The 24,495-nt window shown below is 38.0% G+C and overlaps 1 protein-coding gene across 1 annotated transcript in view; it reads right to left on the bottom strand.

Annotated features, from left to right (window-relative positions):
• Positions 1–24,495, bottom strand: part of LOC135226718 (cell division control protein 45 homolog) — a 295,413-nt gene that overhangs the window by 207,332 nt on the left and 63,586 nt on the right. The window contains 2 exon segments of the mRNA XM_064266425.1: positions 1,815–1,876; positions 13,011–13,166. Of these exon segments, the coding sequence (XP_064122495.1) occupies positions 1,815–1,876; positions 13,011–13,166 (218 nt within the window).

Here is a 24,495-nt window from a genome sequence, read left to right as displayed (position 1 = left end):
TATACACGACGCCCTTGAGGTGCTCGCGCGAGGGTAGTAACCTCTGCATACCAATGGTTTAACTTTCTCTGGTATATTTGGAAATTATTTATATCAGAAAAGTATTAAGAAGGACCTTTTCACCGGCGAACACAGGTCGACCCAGAAAACCAACAGCATCACCTTGGTATATTTACGAGCAAATTTACAAAAAGATCATGTGAGACAGAGATGTAATACATTCCCCCTTGAAGTTGAAAGCACAACTGAAATACATACTGAGATGCCCAATTTGTGATTTTAGCCAGTGTAAAAGTTGCCAATAGTGAATTTATGGGCTATAAAAGTATTGGCCCCTCTTTCCCACCCGATTCTTTCCCAATCAGTGGCGCTTAATATTCTTTATCATCAAGCTCAATCCGTCCACCACCCCAAACCTGTTATTAACTACTCCAGAGGATCAATCTGTCCATTAAGGGTTAAAATCCTTAAATCAATGGCTTGTTGATGTTTAGAGATGAAACTTGGTAACACTACTTTCCTTCAGGTACTCAGGTGTAATGAAAGTTATAACTTATGAAAGATGTCTGTCAGGAGAGGTTTGAGTGGAGATGCTCACTATATGATGTTCTGAGAGACATGGACCAGTTTGCAACTTTCCAGCCTTGTGACTGGCTGATCAACAGCCAATCAGGAGCGTCATAAGGGACAGGGATGGGCACCAGATGGACAGGTACTGTGAATTAATTATAGCATAAATGCAACCCAAACAAAACAACTGTACTTCACCAAATACAAATGAAATGGAGGAAAATCCCAGAAAGCTGCTGCAAAACTGAGCAACGTTCACACAACGCATGGCTGCCAGGTTGTTTCTGTTTTCCAACAATAATGGGCAAGGCTGTCACCTACATGTAAGCAATGAAACAAAAGAAGTGCTACTGCTAAGTTAAAAAAAAAAGTTGCTGCGTGAGGTACATGAGTTAGCTACATAATTACAAGAAAAAAAATAGAGTAAAGGATAAAAAATCACTAGGGAACCATATATTATTGTAATAATTTCAATTAAGAGTCTTAACAGAGAATGTGAAGCTCTGTCAGGTACAGCATGTCCTCAACTTATGGCACCACAAACTTACAGCAATTCGATCTTATGGTACCTTTTCTTCACCATTTTTACAGTTTCCATATTAAGTGCCGTTGAGCATCAAGTTAACAATGCTTAGGGCACTGTAAGATGAAGATAAGGTTCCATAACTCGAGTTTCGACACCAAGAGCGCTGTTTAAGTGCAAGTAATGCCGAAAACCCAACTTACAGCGCAGCTTTGGAACAGATCCCGCTGTAAGTTGAGGACACACTGTAACTGGAACTAAAGGTATTCCTTTTTACTTCAAATTATGTACAGTGGACCCCCCCGTATTTGCGTTCTCCGGATTCGCGGATTTCTCTCGGGAACGTTTCCCTGCATTATTCGCAGAAAATTTGCAAATTCGCTGAATTTTTTTATGAGAAATATCCACAAATTCCTGTTTTTTTTTTTTTTTTTTTTTTTTTTTTTTTTTTTCAATTTCATCATAAAATGCACTTATTGTGATAAAACTATTAAAAAAACCAAGCATGAAAAATTTTAGTGGGTTTTTCTTGAGTTTTAACTAACAAAATAGGCTGTTTATAGCATTTTTATAGGGGTTCCAAACATTCGTGGGTTCTAATATTCACTGGCGGGGGTCCTGGTTACGCAGAGTCCCCCGCGAATACGGGGAGACCACTGTATCTACTGCAACATATGTAACCCATAAAACAGAGCAATAGTGTGAGTGCTATTAAACTTACCACAAAAGTTCATTTGAGTCTTTTGAGAGTTTCCATGCCAGGTCAAACATAAGCACAGCAGTCTGAAATGAATGAAAATCAGATATGATGGAGAACCTTCAGTAAATAAATTCTTATCATAGACAACATATCAATAAGTTTTTATTTAGAAAGTGTGACCAACCATTTAAAAAAAAAATTTATGTCTGACAAATGCAAAAACAACTGTTTGGCAGTGGCATATTACAGGCAAATCAATAAATTAAAATCTCAAATTAAAATAAAAAAACCCATGAATATGAAACGAGAAGTTTAGATCAAACGCCATCTACTCATCCGAAACAGTTAAGCATGTCGTGTCACTATCTACCTGGGCATGGACAACTCAATGCTCACAACTATTGAACTGGGCTCTGTCTAGTAGGCTAATCCGAAAAGTAATGTTATGGTTATTAGCTGAAGTATAAATGTTTTAAAATTTCTTTATTGTGCATATAAAGTACAGACTATCACTCTTAATATCCCAAATAACTATAAGGCAAAAATCCACTGAAAGTTCAATCTTTACTTAAAAATTTTCTGGACCAACAATGCCACGAATTCATTCCTGAAACTAAAGTTGGATAAAAATGAAGCACATGTAAAAGACAAAAGCAAAACTGCAGAGATAATTTAATGTTTAATGTACTAGTATACTAAATAGTGGACATAACATCCAACTGCAGGGTCAAGCTTTGAAATACAGGCAGTCCCCGGGTTACGACGGGTTCGGCTTTCGACATTCCGAGGTCAAGGCGCTTTTCAATTATATTCATCAGAAATTATTTCCAGGGTTACAATGCCTACAATGCTGATCTCACAGAAGAAATATGACACCAAAAATGCAAAATAATCAATATTTGATGGTTTTTTTTTGTTTTTTTATGAAAAATGCATTAAGAATGCAGTCTATATAGTTTTCAATGCACTCAAAGCATTAAAAGTAAGGTTTTCTTAGGATTTTTTATGATGTTCCGGCTTACGACAATTTTCGGGTTACAACGCGTCTCAAGAACGGAACCCCCATCGTAACCCGGGGAATGCATGTACTGCTATTCCATGAAGAGGATATGAGGGACTTTGGGAGACTATCTTGAAACTCAAAAAAACAAACAGCTAGTACTATGAAGGTTCAGACTGACATGCCCTATGAAATAAAGGATACATAAAAGAGAGACACATACCTTGACAACTATCACAAAACCAGATGAGAAGATACCAAGGCATATGAACATGCTTTCTACAGGGAAATGTTACAAAAAGTGATTGGAGATCTGATGCCTGCTTACTGATGAGTTTATTTATTTTTCTTGAATAGAATACACAAAATAAGCACAGACTTATCCAATCACTCTTTGCATGACTACATGCCAAAAAAGTGTAGCTCAGTTTTGTGCCAAATAGAAAATTAGCACAAAACTTAAAATCTTTACAGACAATAAAACCTAACAAATTTTCAACAGTAATTTGTATTTTTCCTAGATATATAAACTATGCATATTGTCTATGAATATCCTTCAGTGGAAGCTGTAACTGATTGCTAACTTGATACCAAGGTACATTTAACTGGTGGAAAAATTCCCATTCACTTGCCATCACCAAGCACTTCCTCCTTCAGTATCAGATATTAAGTGGTTTGGTAAAGGTTGGATTATGATACAATAATCTCGTATGTATACTTAACAAAAATGCACATTAGTACTTTTTAAAATGTGTCATTTGTTCCAAAGAGATACAAACCATTGCCCTTAATGTACAAAAATAATTTCTTAGGTTGTCTCTCAACTGACTGGCAAGTTGAATCTCTCTTAGCCAGAGTGAGAAGTGTCTATAATCTTGCTCATATAAGAAAACCCTGAAAACCAACTGTGGTCCTTATGGGTGGGTGTGTGACTCATATTGCAAGACAGCTAAAATCTGGCCAAGAAAAATGAAGGAGTTAGATTATAGCCCTAACCCCCGCCCCCACCCCCCACTATTGGAGAGGAGAGAATTGAATCATAAAAGTTAAAGCTCTACAGCTGGGTGATTCGCAGGGGGGAAAGGGGGAAGGAAGAGAGGGCCCATTCATTTAACTATCCAAGCACAGTCCTTAGGCTTGGGTAACTACATGCTGAGCACCCACCGCAGGTACAAAGAAAATGGTGTCCAAAGATTTGCAGGACCATTTCTCCTACGTACAATGAAGTAAAGGCAGTCTGACATCTTCAGACACCTTATGTCAATACACTGCTACCCAGAAGTTGCTCAGAAATGTAAAGGCCAGTTCCACGATTCTGACTTCATGAGACTTTGCCCAATCTGTACAACTGTCTACTTTTCTGGAAGTTGTATGCTTGTTTGATAACAGTATGAAGCTTGGAAAAGTATTCCTTGTCAGCATTAAAAAAGACGTCAGGTCCTTCTTTGGCAGCACCTTATGGCTTTTACTGGTCACAGACACACCTCACTCAGATATTGCAACAAAGTTCCACAGAGAATAAACTGAAAAGATCTTATATCTCATCATATCCAATAGGTTTGAGTTTTCATCACAAACTCGGCAAAGAATGAAAACGAGAGGGACTCCAAGTGCCAGACAAGATAACAAAGGCACTGCAACTCGCCAATAGGCTATGCAGAGACTTAAGCTAGCAAGAAAATGGTCTTGAGAGCAAGAGCCCGGTCTGCTACAGAAAGAGTCACATCCCATTTCTCTCATTTTGCCAAGAGTTGGGATTTTGGTTCTCACTCCCAATCAACAAAGTACCTAGGTAACACAGCAAGCATGTACCCTGCAAGTAGGCTCAAGACAAAACCAAGATAAAACCCAGGGTAAAAGCGGGTGAGGGGGGGGGGGGGGGGGGGGGGGGGGGGGGTGGGGGGGGGGGGGGGGGGGGTTATGAAAGTAAAACAGTTTTGTTTAAAACAATTATTGTTCTCTTTCTTTACTCAATATTATTTGATTTCTTAATTACAGTCCTATTTAACACTTGTTTGATTCTCTTTATTCATTTTCAGACTTACTTGAGGATTAGTTACAGTCCAACTGTCTCCCCTACTTCCATATACCTATAGTCTTGCCATCATTGCATTGCTTGTGCTGGTGGAGCATGTTGTACAATGGATCGCCCATATTCCCGGGGGTTAGGTACCACAACCACCTGCGAATGCCGAAAATCCACAATATATTTTAACAGCCGGTACACCCTTTAAAAAGATGCTTAAAACTGACTACAGGGAGTCCCAGGGTTACGATGGGGGTTCCGTTCTTGAGACGCGTCTTAAGCCGAAAATTGTTGCAAGCCAGAAAATTGTTAAAAATCCTAGGAAAACCTTACTTTTAATGCTTTCGTTGAATTAAAAACTATGTAAACTGCATTCTTATAGCATTTTTCATCAAAAAACCTTCAAATATTGATTATTTTGCATTTTTGGAGTCATATTTCTTTTGCTTCACATTGTAAGCGGCGTAACCCTGGAACATGCGTTATAAACCTGCAAATAATTTCTGATAAATATAATTGAAAACCATTGTAACCTCGGAACGCTGTAAGCCGGGACTGCCTGTATTTATGTTATTTTTGTGACGAAAAGAACATGAAAATACAGTAATCAGTAGATTTTTTTTGTGGAAGAATGAAAAAGTCTGCGAATTACTGAATTTTCTGATTTATTGGAAAAATGCGTCACAGAAAAACTGAAATCCACTATTGCTGAACCACAAATAAGTGGGAGTCCAAAGTACAATGGTTTGCAATGGCATCATCAATGTTTAACAGCTCTTTACAACTATGACAGCTTATGACTGATGAATAAATTTATGAAAAACCTCCAACAAAATGTGCCGATATGCATGTGCCAATACCTTTAAATGAGTAGCTAACATTTTGTGCCTGTGTGTTTGTCATATGAGTTATTGCAACAGTTGCTAGCAGAGCAAGACACATAAGCTGATGATCAGTATTGTTTTATGATGAAATAAAATGTTGAGATTGAGCACTTGTAACAAAATCTTTATAGATTGGTAAGAATATATTTTTTATAAAAGTAATGTACAGATAAAAAAAACCCTTTCAAATGAAAATATAACTTGTTTGACCTTTAGAATTTATGAAGTGTTTAACTAACCTTACATGGCAACTATGGACCATCTGCATTAAGGATCACAGTAAATACAAATACTATTCCTGTTATACAACTCCAATATTAATCAGACCTATTAACAAGAAACTAGCAAATGCGAGCAATAGCAAGTATCTTCCAGCATGTACAGGCGGTCCCGGGTTACGACGGCTCCGGCTTAGACGTTCCGAGGTTACGACGCTTTTCTTAAAATATTCATTAAAAAATCCGCCTGGGTTACCGGAACGCTGTTCCCTAGAGGTTACGACGCTGACGCTTCTGACGCTCCGAGTTAACGACGCTTTTAAAAAATGCATACTATGATAAGAATCCTTTATAGTTTAGCATAGTATATTAATAAAAATAAGTTTTTGGTTAGATTACAACAAAAATTTTGAGATTATGATGATTTTCGACACTTTTTATGTTGTATATTTTAAATTTTTTTAGTGACGCCTCATATGCGGAACTAGTTTCCGACGCAGCAATGAATACACTAGCTTGGGATGCGCAGTTTATAACAGTTCAAAAGCGCAAATAATGAAAAAATCATTCCTTGCTTCCAGTATACATAATTAACAAAATTAGGTTTCTGGTTAGATTACAACGCAAATTCCAAGGTTACTACGGTGTTTTTATGCTTTTTAACGATACCTCATACGCAGAACTAGTTTCTGAGCGAGGGGGCATAAATTAATTTACGCAATTAAACTGTATGGTAACCAGAGTCAAGGATAAGGAATGCATTCTCAAACAGTATACATATCCTTTAATACAAAACAGCAAAATATCATTGAAACATTATTTGACTTAAAGAATACATTTATACTGTACTTAGATTTGGATATAAAAACCATAGTTTCTCTCTCTCTCTCTCTTTGTATTTTCCGACGAAAATAATCACTAATTAGCCCTCTTACGCCAAAGCCCTAAAATCAAAACCTCTCCCGTATGCCGGGGCCGGTTTTGGAGTGAGCGCGGAAGCGGAAAAAATATTTTTTTCAAAGAATCACAGCGCGCTTAGTTTTGAAGATTAAGAGTTCAATTTTGGCTCACATTTTTGTCATTGCCTGAAGTTTAGTATGCAACCATCAGAAATGACAAATAATATCATTATCATATGTAAATAATGCGATATATGGTAGCGAAAAAAAAAAAAAATTCATTCATAATTGTATTCAAATCACGCTGTGCAAAAAACGGTCAAGCTAACGAGTTAATTTTTTTTCGTTATATTGTACACTAAATTGCAATCATTTTGATATATAATACATTGTAAAACAATAAAAGCAACACCGGAAAAATATTATCACAAAATGATGTACGAATTCGTAACGCGCGGACGTAAAAAAATGTTATTTTCAAAAATTCACCGTAAATCTAAATATTGTTCTAGAGACTTCCAATTTGTTTCAAAATGAAGACAAATGATTGAATATTACGATACTGTAAGAGTTTTAGATTAGAATTGCAGATTTTGACCATTTCGGACGAGTTAAAGTTGACCGATGTAAAAATTTTTATATATATATTTTTTTTATATGCACATATTTCGGAGATGGGAAAAGCTACAACCGTTAATTATTTTTTATTGTATTTTTTCATGATTTGCGCACGTTTTGATATGAAACTCTATAAAATGGCTAATATGAAAAGGAGCAAATATTAGGATAATGCGATGTACGCATTTCGGAGACTTGCGGCCGCGAATCGGCGCGCGGAGGGAAGTTAAATATATTTTTCAAAAATTCACCATAAATCACAATATTGTTCTAGAGACTTCAAATTTTTTTTCAAAATGAAGATAAATGACTGAATATTACTAGGTCGTAAGAGTTTTAGCTTACAATTGCGTTTTTCAATTATTTCGGTAGAGTCAAATTTGACCGAACGTGGTTTTTTTTCTATTTATTGTGATTTATATGCAAATATTTCGAAAAAAAGAGAAAACCTACAACCTTCAATCATTTGTAGTTGTATTCTACATGAAATTGCGCACATTTTCATATATAAAACTTTATGTAACAGCTAATTTTAAATGGTGCAAACATTTCGACAATCGCACAAAAAAAAATTTGATTTTTTCAGAAGTTACCGCGCGGACGTAAGGACAATGTTTTTTTTTTTTTCATAAATTCACCATAAATCAAAATATTGTGCTAGAGACTTCCAAGTCATTGCAAAATGAAGGTAAATGATTGAATATTACTAGAATATAAGAGTTTTAGCTTACAATGCGTTTTTTTCGACCATTTCGGTAGTCTAAGTTGACAAAAAGTTGAAATTTTTGCACTTAATGTTATTTATATGAAAATATTTCAAAACTGATAAAAGCTACAACCATGGGTTGTTTTTAGTTGTATTGTGTATGAAATTGCGCACATTTCCATATATAAAACTTTATGTAACGGCAAATTTAAAATGGTGCAAACATTAGGACAATCGCACGAAAAAATTTATCGGAAGAGTTACCGCGCGAACGTAAGGAAAAAGTTTTTTCATAAATTCACCATAAATCGAAATATTGTGCTAGAGACGTCCAATTTGTTGCAAAATGAAGGCAAATGATTGAATATTACTATAATATAAGAGTTTTAGCTTACAATTGAGTTTCACGACCATTTCGGTAGAGTCAAAGTTGACCAAAGGTTGAAATTTTTGCACTTATCGTTATTTATATGAAAATATTTCAAAACTGAAAAAAGCTACAATCATGAGTATTTTTTTGTTGTATTTTACATGAAATTGCGCACATTTTCATATATAATACTTCATGTAAAGGATAATTTAAAATGGTGCAAAAATTATGTCAAAGTGACAAAATAATTTTTGAGATGTGTCACTGATACTTTTTAGTGCGATAAAGAAATTTGCGCTTGTGCGCCTGCATAGCGATTGTAAACAAAACAACGCCTTGATCCGTGAACTCCCAGCATCCCCCAAGGCGCGTTATTCAAAAGTTCTCGGCTGGTAGGCCTATAAGTATTTTTCCGCGAATTTATCGTTATTTATATGAAAATATTTCAAAACTGAAAAAAGCTACAATCATGAGTATTTTTTTGTTGTATTTTACATGAAATTGCGCACATTTTCATATGTAATACTTCATGTAAAGGATAATTTAAAATGGTGCAAAAATTATGTCAAAGTGACGAAATAATTTTTGAGATGTGTCACTGATACTTTTTTAGTGCGATAAGAAAGAAATTTGCGCTTGCGCGCCTGCATAGTGATTGTAAACAAAACAACGCCTTGATCCGTGAACTCCCAGCATCCCCCAAGGCGCGTTATTCAAAAGTTTTCGGCTGGTAGGCCTATAAGTATTTTTCCGCGAATTTAAAAAAAAACTTTTTTGAGTCGACGTATGATACGTCCATTCGGCATACGGGAGACATTTTGACTCGACGTTTAATACGTCCATTCGGCGTAAGAGGGTTAGTGTATTTTGATGTTTATTTTCATGAACTTAAAATACATTTTTTTTAAATTAAATACAAAAATGGAAATTTTTTTAACTAAAGTTTTTTTCAAATATTAATTTTTGAGTTAATACTTGTATTAAGTTTGTGAAACTGATATCACATAATAAAAATAATAATTCTCTCTCTCTCTCTCTCTCTACTACAAAGATGTATGTTTTTTTGTATGATAAATAAATGATTTACTATTTTTTTTCAAATATTAATATCAATTTATACAGCAATAATATCAATTCATTAAAGAAAATACCATAGTGAATTAGTAAGATTTTAACTTATATATTTATAAATTATGGAAGAATGAAGGAATCCCCAGTCTTCTCTCAGTAACCTTTTTCTAACTCCAGGTACTAAAACTGTCCGATATATCAAGTTCTGTGGCAGCCAGGAGGGGGAAGTGCTCATGATATTTTAGCTTATAAATTTAAAAAATTATGGAAGAATGAAGGAAATCCCAGTCAGATTCTTTCTCTAACTCCAGGTACTAAAACTCAGATATACGTATCAAGTTAAGTGACCGGAGGGAGAAGGAGCTGATTTGGTGCTGCCATCAAGTGGGCATGAAATTTCCACCCCCCACCCCCCCGCTCTCTCTCTCTCTCTCTCTCTCTCTCTTTTACTGAGATGAGAGATTTTTATGGTACATATATGCCGTAATATGTTTATTAATATTTTCAAATAATAATAATAATAATAATAATAATGATAACTGTAATTACAAAAATCATATGCGAAAGTATTTTACAAATACTACGATAATCTCTCTCTCCTCTCTCTCTCTCTCTCTCTTTCTCTCTCTCTCTCTCTCTCTCTCTCTCTTCTCGTCTCTCTCGTCTCTCTCTCTCTCTCTCTCTCTCTCAAAGCGATGTATGTTTTTTTGGATGATGAGTTTACTAATTTTCAAATATCAATATTAATGTAACAGCAATAATATAAATCATTAAAGAAAATACTAAAGTGAATTAGCAAGATTTTATTTATAAATAAAAAAGAATTATGTAACCCAGTGTCTTGTTTTTTTAACACTTAGCCAGCTTGGTTGGCTGGGTTCCAACTGTCAAATCGAGTGTTGCCATCTACGGATCATTGAGATTCTCTCTCTCTTTCTCTTTTCTGATATATATGAGATAATTTCTATGGTACATGTGTATATTTATTAATATTTTCACATAATAATAATATAATAATAATAATAATGAATAATAATAATAATAAATAATAATCCCAAAATTTCACATGTGATAGTATTTTAAAGAAGTACAATAATCTATCCATTTCACTCTTTTAAATAAGGACAACCCTCTCGCCTCCCTCTCTCTCTCTCTCTCTCTGTCTCTCTCTCTCTCTCTCTCTCGTCCTCCTCGTCCACACTAGATACTAGCATGAGCTAGTGGTAACGCTCGCCCTCTGATTTGGGTGTGTTGGGCTGGAAGTGTATGTATAAGTATATCTTTAAGGACATTACTACATTTTATGGTAAAATAATAATATACAGTACTAGTTTACAAATAATATTACGTTTAATGAGATTAAACAGTAACAATAACACACTCTCTCTCTCTGCTATTGGCTGTTTATATATTTCTAATGGTAAAATGTTTAAGATTACTTTAAAATGATATTAATAATACCAATTCAATGGTATATTTGATGTAGGATAATACTTTAAGTAGACATTTGGTATTTGTGATTTCACATTCCATTGTTCCCTTGTAAAAAGAAAATGGATGTCTCAAATAGTAACAGTATGAAAGAAAACGTGCATGACTGAAGTACTTATGGGGGGACTGAATTATTTTCACATACATAACAAAGTCATTCAGTACGTACATAGTATGTAATTATGTATAAACATAAAATGTAAGATTTACTTTAAAATAATAGTATTAATTAATTATTTCAAAGATTATTATGAACCCATAAATAGGATATTTTATGTATATTTGATGAAGGATGGTCTTTAAGGGATACTTTGGTGTTTGCATGTTCAGGATAGTTTATGAGCATTTTTAGAGGGGGGTTCCAAACATTCGCGGATTCTAACTATTCGCGGGGGGTCTGGTACGCATCCCCCGCGAATACGGGGGACCACTGTATATATATATATATATATATATATATATATATGTATAATATATCTATATATATCTTGTTATTATATATGGATATCTTTATCTGTTATTGGCTCTAGGTATTGTTAATTTTTAATGGTAAAATGTTTAAGATGACTTTGAAAATATATTAGTAATATAACCTCAAAGAATAATACAGTTAATAATATATGTATAAAACATAAAATGTAAGATTTACTTAAATAGTATTAATAATATTTCAAAGATTATTATGAACCATAATAGGATATCTTATGGATATTTTGATGAAGGATGGTCTTTAAGGGATACTTTGGTGTTTGCATGTTCAGGATAGTTTTTTTTTTTTTTTTTTATGAGCATTTTTTTTTTAGAGGGGGTTCCAAACATTCGCGGATTCTAACTATTCGCGGGGGGTCTGGTACGCATCCCCCGCGAATACGGGGGACCACTGTATGTATATATATATATATATATATATATATATATCTGTTATTGGCTCTAGGTATATATTTTTTTTTTTTTTTTTTTTTTTTTTTTTTTTTTTTTTTTTAATGGTAAAATGTGTTTTTTTTTTAAGATGACTTTTGAAATATATTAGTAATATAACCTCAAAGAATAATACATGTTAATAATAATAATGTTAGTAATTTTGGGTATATTTGAAGGATGTTATTTAAGGTATACATTTGTTATCTGAACTTTCAAGATAGGCAGTTATATACATTTTTAGTGGTGGTTTTAACTATTCATGGGGGTGTCTGGTACACATCCCCTGCAAATACATATACATATATAATAATCTATCTTATATAATATATATTATATATTATATATATATATATATAGATATATATATATATTCATAAGTAGTGTAATTACAAAGGTCATTGCTCCATTATTTAGCACTGAACTGTGATTATCTAAGATATCTTCAATAACCTGCCTATGGCACCCACTGCTCCACCCTGCAGGGAATTATGAACATTAAAATCCCCAAGGAATAAGGGTAGAACGATCATTTATGAAAAAAAAAAAAAAAAAAAAAAAAAAAAAAAAAAAAAAAAAAAAAAAAAAAAAAAAAAAAAAAAAAAAAAAAAAAAAAAAAAAAAAAAAAAAAAAAAAAAAAAAAAGGCCATTTTGAGTTGGGCTGGGGGAAAAAAGCTTTCTCCAATTCGGTTCCAGAGCCCTTTTGCTCATCAGACAACTGGAACATGGAAGAAAACGTCTTCTGTTGAAGTTATGTAACTTTATCCAAGCACTCTCTCATAAGGAAGGGAATATATCAAGTAACAGCACAAGTATATTCATATATTTCTATGAAAGATCTACATAATGAACAAAAACAAAGTATAAATTTGTAGTTATCTATGATCAGAAATTAATTCACGAATTTTGTATGCTCTAATAACAAATTACCATCACAGAAAATCATACAAATCAATAATGAAAAATCTTACATTACACAAGTAAACAATGCTGACAACAATGCACAACATACTTACAGAATTCCCATAATATGAGAACTGTGTGTAGTCAAATACTATCTTATGTCTTTGTTGTTCCCATCGGCGTCTCTCCGCCCTCTTTTCCAAAACTGACTCGTCAAACCTCGGCCTTTTTCCTCCTTCTTCGTCACTCTCTTCCTCTTCTTCATCACTCTTACAAGAAGAAATAAATTATAAGTCTAGAATAGAAAACAAATATAAGGTCATAATTTGAATTCCATGTACATCAAATATAATATTTTTACATTAAGTCAGACAAATTTTGTTCATACGCAGAACAAACCTTTGGTCTTGACAATAGGATAATCTTCTAGCACCAGCTGGAAACTGGTTAAAACAATCAAAGATTGTAAAGCAAGAAATCTGTGGCATCTGGCAACTCATGCGTATACGAGGTGGAAGCTGGTCACCGACCGGGCTTCGTACCTCATTACGCATCAGTATTTCTTTGACCGCCTTGGAAAGTAGTCGCTTTTGCGCTTTCCTTCCCAAGCCAGTTTCTGTTATAAAGTTGGAATACAACAATATGCATGCCAAGACCATGTTTCAGCAACCAAGATAGCATTCTGCTCATTCCTCTGAGCCTACCTCACTTGAGATGAGTGTTGAGAAGGGCTAATGGTAATGAAATTTCCATTAGTGAAATTTGTAGAAAAAATGTTTTATTGCAACAAGATTCTCTGTTGATTAGTCAATTGATTATAAACAAACTCAAGAACAATTTAAGAAGGCATAAGTGTCTGAAGTGAAGAAAAGACAGGAATTACACAAGCTTTCTAAATGATCCTAAATAGTGAATTTCTAATGGGAATAAAAAATCCCAAGGACATGACACACACACACACACATATATATATATAAATACAGGCAGTCCCCAGGTTACGACGGGTTTGGCTTACGACGTTTCGAGGTTAAGGCGCTTTTCAACTCGACCGAAATGGTCGAAAACTGCAATTGTAAGCTACAAAACGTACAGTCTAGTAATAGTCAATCAATTACCTCCATTTTGCAACAAACGGGAAGTCTCTAGCACAATATTTCGATTTATGGTGGATTTTTGAAAACTGCTTTTTTTTTACGTCCGTGCATTATGAATTCATGCATCATTTTGTGATAATATTTTCTCTGTGTTGCCTTGATCATTTTACAATGTGTTATATACCAAAATGATTGTAATTAGTGTACAATACAACTGAAAAAAATTAACTCGTTAGCTTTAACCGTTTTGCTCACAGCACGATTTGTATACAATTATATATGAATTTTTTTTGTGCTGTCATATATCCCAATATTTATATATGATAATGATATTTTTTTCATTTCTGATGGTTGCATACTAAACTTCAGGCAATGACAAAAAAAGGAGCCAAAAATGAACTCTTAATCTTGAAAACTAAGCGTGCTGCAATTTTTTTAATAAAACATTTTTTCCGCTTCGGCGCTCACTCACGAACGCTGCCAGCATAAGGGAGACGATTTTTAAAATACCGCTTCGGCGTTTAAGGGTTAATGGCGATTTGGTTTTATGGCACTTGTCTAGTGCCATAAGGTGCCAAACAGGCTTATAGTGTCATAGCATACCTAACGAAGCTGCCATTATCGGGTTATCGGTGCCATTAACCCAAATTTGGTGATTTTCGCTTGTCAGCAACCCGCTGAGAACGGAACCCCCCTCCCCAGATAGCCAGGGACTGCCTGTAACTCTAGGAATAATGGGTAAGTTTCATATGCAAAATCGGTGATTTATGGCCCCATAATGCACCGAGTTCTGGTTATCAGTGCCATAAGTGCCAATAATAGTTATGGCGCCATAACATACCTAAAGAAGGCACAATTAACCAGATATCAGTGCCATAAGTAACTATAGTTTCAGTTAATGGCAGTTTTTGCTTATCAACATCCAGCAGAGAACAGACCCCCAGCCCCAACAAGATAACCAGAAACTGCCTGTATATACTGTGCTTAGACTTGGATGTAAAAACCTCAGTTCTCTCTCTCTCTCTCTCTCTCTCTCTCTCTCTCGTCTCTCTCTCTCGTCTCTCTCTCTCTCTCTCTCTCTCTCTTCTCTTCTCTCTCTCTCCTATATTTTAATGAAAAAATACAGTAATTAGTATATTCCAATAAAAAATACAGTAACTATTGAATACACAGTGTTGCACTATGAAAAAAAAAGCGAATTAGTGATAATTTTAGAGACTGCCCAAAGAAAAATCTGTTAATTAGTGAAAGTTCCATATGGAAAGTGAATAAAATCCGCAACAAAGTGGACTGCAGAAATATGGAACGCGTAAAACCGGGGCACTGTCAGACCCACCTTGTTTCCTGATGTTGGAAAGAGCAGTGGTGTTGTCTGAGTGTACCACTACTGTTCTGTCGGCGACCATTTCCAAAAAAGACATGCGACTCAAATGAATAGATGTCAATCTCTTGACATTGATGTGCAGGCTCCAGAAGCTTCCATATTCCCCAGAAGAGCTCTCCAACCTATAGATCTGAGGCATCTAAAAGGAAGTTGGTCTAGGCTCACAAGAAGGTCCAAAAATCTTTCTTCACACATCCACCATTGTAGGTCCAACTTTAACTCCGTTGTTATGAGGAACACCAGAGTCTGGCTGCATTTTTCTGTTCCAATTTACTCTGCTCTGGAGAAGACCTGAAGGACTTTTATGTATAGTCTTCCTAAGTTTACAGACTGTTCTATAGAGGCTAGAGTTCCTAAAAGACTCATCCACTGATTTGCAGAGTAAGACAGGAGAGAGAGAACACTGTGGACTGTCTGTATATAGGAATCGATTCTCTTGGGGGACGGAAAAGCCCAAAAACTCAGAGTTGATCATCATCCCCAAATAAAGAATCTCCCGAGTTGGAGTCAGCTGCGACTTCTGCAGATTGATCAGAATTCCTAGCTCTTGGGTGAGGAGAAGGGTCTTATGTAGGTCCTTTGTGCACTTTTCCTGCGATAGTGATCAGAGGAGCCAGTTGTCCAAGTAAAGGCATGTTGATGCCAAGATGTAGCCAGTTGATGAGAGGGGATAGCACTCACGTAAAAACTTGAGGAGCTCAAGAGAGGCCGAAACACAGGGCCCGAAATTGAAACTTTGTACTCGGAGACAAACCTAAGATACTTCCTGGAGTCTGGCTGAAGAAGGACATGGAATAAACGTCTTGCATACTGAGTGATCATCGAAATGCCCTAGTGAATGGAAGATAGTACCGACTGGTTCGCCTCCATTTTGAACTTCATCTTCTGGATGAAATTCAAAGCACTGACAACAAGGACAGGTCTCCAACTCCTCAATGACTTGGGGACCACAAAAAGATGGTTGTAAAAACCTTTCATTGAGCAATTCTCTACTCCTCTACAGCTCTCTTCCTGAGGAGGGATGAAACCTCCTTTGAAAGAGCCGCATACCTCTTGGAGCCCTTTAAGTAAGCTGTCAATGTGATTGGTGAACACACTAGCTGGGAACACTCTTAGTGTTATTGAGTAGCCCTCCTTCAGGTTATTGACTGTCCAAGGTTCTGCTCCTCTGACACTCCACCTCTCCCAGATAAGAAGTCTGGCTCCTATTGGTGCATGAAGGACTTGCGTTTCATTTCTTTGACGAAGGTCTGGTAGCAGACCTCTTGATTGACCTGGCAGAGAAGCACACCTTGGAATGGGCTTAAGAGGAAAGCTTTACCTACTCCCACAAAAGGGCTGTTGCTGAAGTACAGAAATCGACTTCAGTCCAAAAGAGGATGGCTCTTTAGAGCACTTAAAAGATTGAGCCAGCAGGTCCTGAGGTGACTTTTTCTTGAGGTCCATAGCTTTTTTCCTTGACTGTGGACTGGGGAATAAAATACAGGTGGTCCAAATGAGAGTATAGTAAAGCAGACTTCTGAATAGAAGCTACTCCTTAGTGAAAGGATAGGCCCACTGCCAATCCAATAACTGTGGAAACTGCTGCCTTGCAGTCTTACTTTTTAGTAAAAAGCTAGGCCCACTGCCAGTAACTGTGGAAATTGCAGCCTTGCCAGTTCTTTACTTTTTGGTAAAAAGCTAGGCCTCTTGCAATAACTTTTTGGTGAAAACTGCTGGCCTTGCAGTCATACTTTTTAGTAAAAAGCTAGGCCCTCTGCCAATAACTGTGAAACTGCTGCCTTGGCAGTCATACGTTTTTGGTAAAAACTAGGCCTTCTGCCAATAAATGTGGAAAACTGCTGCCCTTGCAGTCCATTACTTTTTAGTAAATGAAGGCTAGGCCCTTCTTTTTTTGCCAATAACTGTGAAAAACTGCGCTTGCAGGTCCCATTACTTTTTGGTAAAAAGCCTAAAGCTTCCTTCCAATGAACTCTGGAAACTTGGCTGCCTTGCAAAAGTCCCTTACTTTTTAGTAAAATGCTAGGGCCCTTCTGCATAACTGTGGAAACTGCTTGAACTTTTTGTGTGTTGCAGTCTTAAAAAACTTTTTAGTAAAGCTAGGCCCCTCTGCCAATAACTGTGGAAAGACTGCTGCCCTTGGCAAGTCTGACTTTTTTTAGTAAAAAGCTAGGCCCCTGCCCAATACGGTGGAAACCTGCTGCCTGCAAGTCTTAACTTTTTAGTTAAAAAGGCCTAAAGGCCCTCTGCCAATAACTGGGAAACCTTGCTGCCTTGCCGTCCGTACTTTTTAGTAAAAAGTCTTAGGCCCTTTTTCTGCAATAACTGTGGAAAAAACTGCTGCTTGCAGGTCCCGTACTTTGTAGTAAAAAGCCTAAAAGGCACTCTGCCAATAACTGGTGGAAACTGCTGCCTTGCGTCTACTTTTTAATAAAAGGCTGGTCCCTCTGCATAACTTTTTGTGGAAACTGCTGCCTTGCAAAAAGTCCATTACTTTTAGGTAAAAAGCCCTATGCCCTCTGCCAATAACTGTGGGAAAACTGCTGCCTGCAGTTCTTACTTTTTAGTAAAAGCTAGGCCCTCTGCCAATACCTGCTGTGGGAAACTTTGCTGCCTGCATCGTAAAACTTTTTCATCAATAAAAAGCTTAGGGCCTCTGCCATAAGTGGAACTGCTGCCTTGCAAGTCTTAACTTTATAGTGGAAAACGCTAGCCTTCTGCCAATTTAACTGTGGAAACCTGCTGCATTGCAGTCTTTTACTTTTTAATAAAATAAAAAGCTAGGGGCCCTCTCTGCCAATAACTGTGGAAACTGCCGCCTTGCCATTATCTTACTTTTTAATAAAGGCTAGGCCCTCTGCCAATCACTTTTTGTGGAATGCTGCCTGCAAAAAGTCTTACTTTTCAATAAAGGCCCTTAGGCCCTCTGCAATACCTGTGGAACTTGCTGGCCTTGCAAAGTCTTACTTTTTAGTAAACCGCTTAGCCCTCTGCCATCACTTGTGGAAACTTGCTGCCTTGACGTTTTTCCTTCCTTTTTTTAGTAAAAAGCTAGGCCCCTTTCTGCAAATAACTGTGAACTACTGCTTGCAGTCTACTTTATAGTAAAAAGCTAGGCTTCTGCCAATACTGTGGAAAACTGCTGCCGTTGCAGTCTTCTTTTAATAATACAAAAGTTAGGCCCTCTGCCATAACTGTGGAAACTGCTGCCTTGCAGTCATACTTTTTTTAGTAAAACAAGCTAGCCCTCTGCCAATAACGTGGAAACTGCTGCCATGCAGTCTTACTTTTTTTAGTAAAGCTAGGCCTCTGCCAATAACTGTGGAAACTGCTGCCTTGCAGTCTTACTTTATAGTAAGAGGCTAAGGCCCTCTGCCAATCGTGGAAAACTGCTGCCTTTGCCAGTCTTACCTTTTATAGTGAAAAGCTAGGCCTTCTGCCATAACTGTGGAACTGCTTGCCTTGCAGTCTTACTTTAATAGTAAAAGGCTAGCTCTCTGCCAATAACTGTGGAAACTGCCCCGCCTTGCGTCTTACTTTTTAATAAAAAGCTGGCTCTGCCAATAACTGTGGGATAACTGCTGCTGCAGTCCTTAACTTTAATAAAAGGCTTGGCCCCTGCCAATAATGTGGAAACTTCTGCCTTGCAGTCTTACTTTTTAGTAAAAAGCTAGGGCCTCGCGCCAATAACTGTGGAAACTGCTGCCTTGCAAGTCTTAGCTTTTTAGTACAAAGCTAGCCCTCTGCCAATAACGTGGAAACCTGCTGCCTTGCAGTTCGTTACTTTTTAGTAACAAGCTAAAAAGGCTTCCTCTGCCAATAACTGGTGGAAACCCCTGCTGCCTTGCAAGTCTGAACTTTTAGTAAAAAGGGCTAAAGCTCTCTGATACATAACTGTGGAACCTTGCTGCCTTGCATGTCTTACTTTTTATAGTAAAAAGCTAGGCCCTCTGCCAATAAGCCTGGTGAAACTGCTGCCTTGCAGTCTTACTTTAAATAGTAAAAGGCTAGGCTCTCTGCCAATAACTTGTGGAAACTGCTGCCTGCAGTCTTACTTTTTAATAAAAGGCTAGCCCTCTGCCAATACTGGGAAACTGCTGCCTTGCAGTCTTACTTTTTAGTAAAAGGCTAGGCCTCCAGCCAATAACTGTGGAAACTGCTGCCTTGCAGTCTTACTTTTAGTAAAAACTAGCCTCTGCCAATAACTTGTGGAAACTGCTGCCTTGTCGTCGTACTTTTCAGTAAAAGCTAGGCCCTCTGCCAATAACTGTGGAAACTGCTAGCTTGCAGTCGCACTTTTTAGTAAAAACGCTAGGGCCCTCTGCAATACGGAAATGCTGCCTTGCAGTCTTACTTTTTAATAAAAGGCTAGGGCCCTCTACCAATAACTGTGGAAACTGCTGCCTTGCAGTCTTTACTTTTTAGTAAAAAGCTAGCCTCTGCAATAACTGTGGGAACTCTCTGCCTCTTGCAGTCTTCCTTTTTAGTAAAGCTATGCCCTCTGCGCAATAACTGTGGAAACTGCCTGCCTGCAGTCGACTTTTTATTCAAGCTAGGCCTCTGCCATAAACTGGGTGAACTGCTGCACTTGGCAGTCGTAACTTTTTAGTAAAAAGCTAGGCCCTCTGCAATAAAACTTGTGGCAAAATGCTGCCTTCAGTCTTACTTTTTAATAAAAAGCTAGGGCCCTCTGCATAACTGTGAAACTGCTACTTGCGTCTTCTTTTAGTAAAAAGCTAGGCTCTCTGCCAATAACTGTGTAAACTGCTGCCTTGTCAGTCTTACTTTTTAAGTAAAAAGCTAGCCCTGCTGCATACTGGAAACTGCTGCCTTTTAAGGCAGTCTTGACTTTATAGAAAAAAGCTAGGCCCTCTGCCAATAATGTGGAAACTGCTGCCTTGCAGTCTTACTTTATAGTAAAAAGCTAGCTCTGCAAATAACTGTGAACTACTGCCTTGCAGTCCTTCTTTATAGTAAAAAGCTAGGCTTCTGGCCAATAACTGTGGCAACTGCTGCCCTTGCAGTCTTACTTTATAATAAAAAGCTAGGCCCTCTGCCATAACTGTGGAACTGCTGCTTGCAGTCTACTTTTAGTAAAAATCTAAGCCCTCTGCCATACGTAGAAATTGCGGCCTTGCAGTCGTACTTTTTAGTAAAAAGCTAGGCCCTCTGCCAATAACTGTGGAAACTGCTGCCTTGCAGTCGTACTTTTTAGTAAAAAGCTAGGCCCTCTGCCAATAACTGTGGAAACTGCTGCCTTGCAGTCGTACTTTTTAGTAAAAGGCTAGGCCCTCTGCCAATAACTGTGGAACTGCTGCCTTGCAGTCGTACTTTTTAATAAAAGGCTAGGCCCTCTACCAATAACTGTGGAAACTGCTGCCTTGCAGTCGTACTTTTTAGTAAAAAGCTAGGACCTCTGCCAATAGCTGTGGAAACTGCTGCCTTGCAGTCGTACTTTTTAGTAAAAGGCTGAGCCCTCTGCCAATAACTGTGGAAACTGCTGCCTTGCAGTCGTACTTTTTAGTAAAAAGCTAGGCCCTCTGCCAATAACTGTGGAAACTGCTGCCTTGCAGTCTTACTTTTATAGTAAAAAGCTAGGCCCTCTGCCAATAACTGTGGAAACTGCTGCTTGCAGTCTTACTTTTCAGTAAGAAGCTAGGCCCTCTGGCAATAACTGTGGAACTGCTGCCTTGCAGTCATACTTTTTAATAAAAAGCTGAGGCCCTCTTGCCATAACGTGGAAATTGCGGACTTCCAGTCTACTTTTTAGTAAAAAGCTAGGCCTCTGCCAATAAACTGTGGAAACTGCTGCCTTGACCAGTCTGTACTTTTTAGTGCAAAAAGCTAGGCCTCTTTTTCCATAACCTGTGGAAACTGCTGCCTCAGTCAGTAGGCCCTATAAACTTTTTTAGTAAAAAAGCTATTTTTTTTTTGCTCCCTCTGCCAATAACTGTGGGAAACTGCTTGCCTTTTTCGTCTTACTTTTTTTTTAGTAAAAAAAGCTAAGGCCCTCTTGCCAATACTGTGGAAACTGCGCCTTGCAGTCGTATTTTTTTTTATTTTAAAAAAGCTAGGCCCTCGCCAAAACTGGTGGAAACTGCTGGCCTTGAGTCTTTACTTTTAGTAAAAAGCTATGCCCTTGCCAATAACTTGTGGAAACTGCTGCCTTTCAGTGGTACTTTTTGGTAAAAAAGCTAGGCCCTCTGCCAAAACTGTGGAAAACTGCTGCCTTGGCAGTCTTCCTTTATAGTAAAAAGCTAGGCCCTCTCCCAATAAAATGTGGGAAACGCTGCCTTGCAGTCTTAACTTTATAGTAAAAAGCTAGGCCTCTGCCAATAACTGTGGGGAAATGTGCCTTGCAGTCCTTACTTTATAGTAAAAAGCTGGCCCTCTGCCAAAAACTGTGGAAACGCTGCCTTGCAGTCCTTACTTTTATAGTAAAAAGCTAGGCCCCCTCTGCCAATAAACTGTGGAAACTGGCTGCCTTGCAGTCTTACTTTATAGTAAAAAGCTAGGCTCCTCTGCCAATAATGTGGAAAATGCTGTTGCCTTGTCTTAACTTTTAGTAAAAAGCCTGGCCCTTGCCAATAACTGTGGAAACTGCTGCCTTGCATTCTTACTTTTTGGTAAAAAGCTAGGGCCCTCTCCAATAACCTGTGGAAACTGTGCCGTTGCGTCCGGTTTTAAAAACCTTTTTTAGGGTAAAAATCTGGCCCTCTGCAATTTTTAAGGTGCCTGTGGAAACTGCTGCCTTGCAGTCTTACTTTTTGTAAAAAGGCTAGGCCCTCTGCCAATTAAACTGTGGAAAATGCTGCCTTGCAGTCTTACTTTTTGGGTAAAAAAGCGGCCCCTCCTGCCAATAACTGTGGAAAACTGCTGCCCTTTGCGATTTTGGTTAAAAACTTTTTCGGTCTGCTAAGGGGGGGTGGCTGGGCGGGGCCTTATGGTTCTTTTTCTGCTAATAACTGTGGAAACTGCTTGCTTTGCAGTGTTACTTTTTTTGTTAAAAGTAAAAGCCGCCCTTTGCCAATAACTGTGGAAACGCTGCCTTGCAGCTTACTTTTAATAGTAAAAAGCTATGGCCCCTCTGCCAAATAACTGTGGAAACTGCTGCCTTGCAAGTCTTACTTTATAGTAAAAAGCTAGGCCCTCTGCCAAAAATAACTGTGGAAACTGCTGCCTTGGTCATGTCGTTACTTTATAGTTAAAAAGCTAGGCCCTCTGCCAATCACTGTGAACTGCTGCTTGCATCTTACTTTATAGTACAAAGCTAGGCCCTCCTTGCCAATAACTGGAAACTGCTGCCAAATTGCAGTCTACTTTATTAGTAAAAACTATGCCTCTGCCAATAACCTTGTGGAAACTGCTGCCTTGCAGTCGTACTTTTTTTTTGGGTAGCTAGCCCCTCTTTGGCAAACAAGTTTGGGAAACTGCTGCCTTTGCAGTCTTACTTTTAAATAGTAAAAAGCTATGCCCTGCTGAATAACTTGGTGGAAACTGCTGCCTTGCGTCCCGTACTTTATAGTAAAAAAGCTAGGCCCTCTGCCAATAAACTGTGGAAACAATGACTGCCTTGCCAGTCGTACTTTATTAGTAAAGCTAGGCCCCTCTGCCAATAACTGTGGGAAACTTGCTGCCCTTGCAGTCCCCCCCCCCCTTTTTACTTTTAATAGTAAAAAAGCTAGCCCCTGGCCAATAACTGCCTTGCCCCCTTGCCCTTGGGGCAGTCCTTACTATAGTAAAAAGCTAAAGGCCCTCTTGCAATAACTGTGAAAACTTGCTGCCCCTTGGCAGTCTTACTTTATAGTAAAAAAGCTAGGCCTCTGGACCAATAACTGTGAAACCTGAACTAGCTGCAGTCTTACTTTTATTATAAAAAGGAACTAGGCTCTCCCTGCAATTAACTGTGGAAACTGGTTTGCCCTTTTGCAGTCGTACTTTTTGGTTTTTTTTTTTTAGTAAAAAAGCCTGGCCCTCTGCCAATAACCTGTGGAAACTTGCTGCCCCAATTGCAGTCTTACTTTTTGGTAAAAGCTAGCCCTCCTTGCCAATAACTGTTGGAAACTGCCTGCCTTGCAGTCTTACTTTTTTTGGTTCAAAAGCTAGGCCCTGTGCCAATAACTGTGGAAACTGCTGCCTTGCAGTCTTACTTTTTAGTAAAAAGCTAGGCCCTCTGCTAATAACTGTGGAAACTGCTGCTTTGCAGTCTTACTTTTTAATAAAAGACTAGGCCCTCTGCCAATAACTGTGGAAACTGCTGCCTTGCAGTCTTACTTTTTGGTAAAAAGCTAGGCCTCTGCCAATAACTGTGGAAACTGCTGCCTTGCAGTCTTACTTTTGGTAAAAAGCTAGGCCCTCTGCCAATAACTGTGGAAACTGCTGCCTTGCAGTCGTGCTTTTTAGTAAAAAGCTAGGCCCACTGCCAGTAACTGTGGAAATTGCGGCCTTGCAGTCGTACTTTTTAGTAAAAAGCTAGGCCCTTTGCCAATAACTGTGGAAATCGCTGCCTTGCAGTCTTACTTTCTGGGCTCAGTTCGTGTCGCTGCGTGAAATAATCCTTAAGTTCATTATTTTTAAGGTAAATGAGCTAACACATACCAGAGAAAAAACAAATTCAAGAAGATGTCAGTATAACTGACTCGCTCACCCTAAATAAAAAGAGGGTGTCGGTATGGTATCTGGGGCGAGTGAGACCACTACCACGAACCTCTTGCCATTTAGAATACTCCTACACCAAAATCCCCCACCTGAGAGAGCCGACCCACAGGCCAAGGCGGCAACTACTACTACTACGCCCCACGCCACACCGACTGCCGCGCCTCTGGTGGCCATCCTTTCAGTTAGCAGACTAGGAGTAGCACGTGCCTTTCTTTGCTCTGTGTTTTTTGTGCTTTTCTGAGGAATTACCATCATTATGGAACGTGCAGCTATCGCAGCAGCTAAGTTAAGTACCCTGAAAAGGTTTTGGATTTAGTTTTTTTCAGTCAGGGGCCTGTATTTTACCGTTTTTTAGGTACGAAATAAGGCCACCTGGTCTGGCGCATGGCGGCCACGGCTCGCCTCGTGTTTGGTTAGGTTTCGGTCTTCTATACCGTGAAATCTTTCACTGTTTGACCTTTT

Source organism: Macrobrachium nipponense, chromosome 15 (genome assembly GCF_015104395.2).
Source record: "Macrobrachium nipponense isolate FS-2020 chromosome 15, ASM1510439v2, whole genome shotgun sequence".
Lineage (NCBI taxonomy): Eukaryota > Metazoa > Arthropoda > Malacostraca > Decapoda > Palaemonidae > Macrobrachium > Macrobrachium nipponense.
Note: the sequence above shows the minus strand (reverse complement) of the source record. Positions and strands in the feature narration are given on the sequence as shown.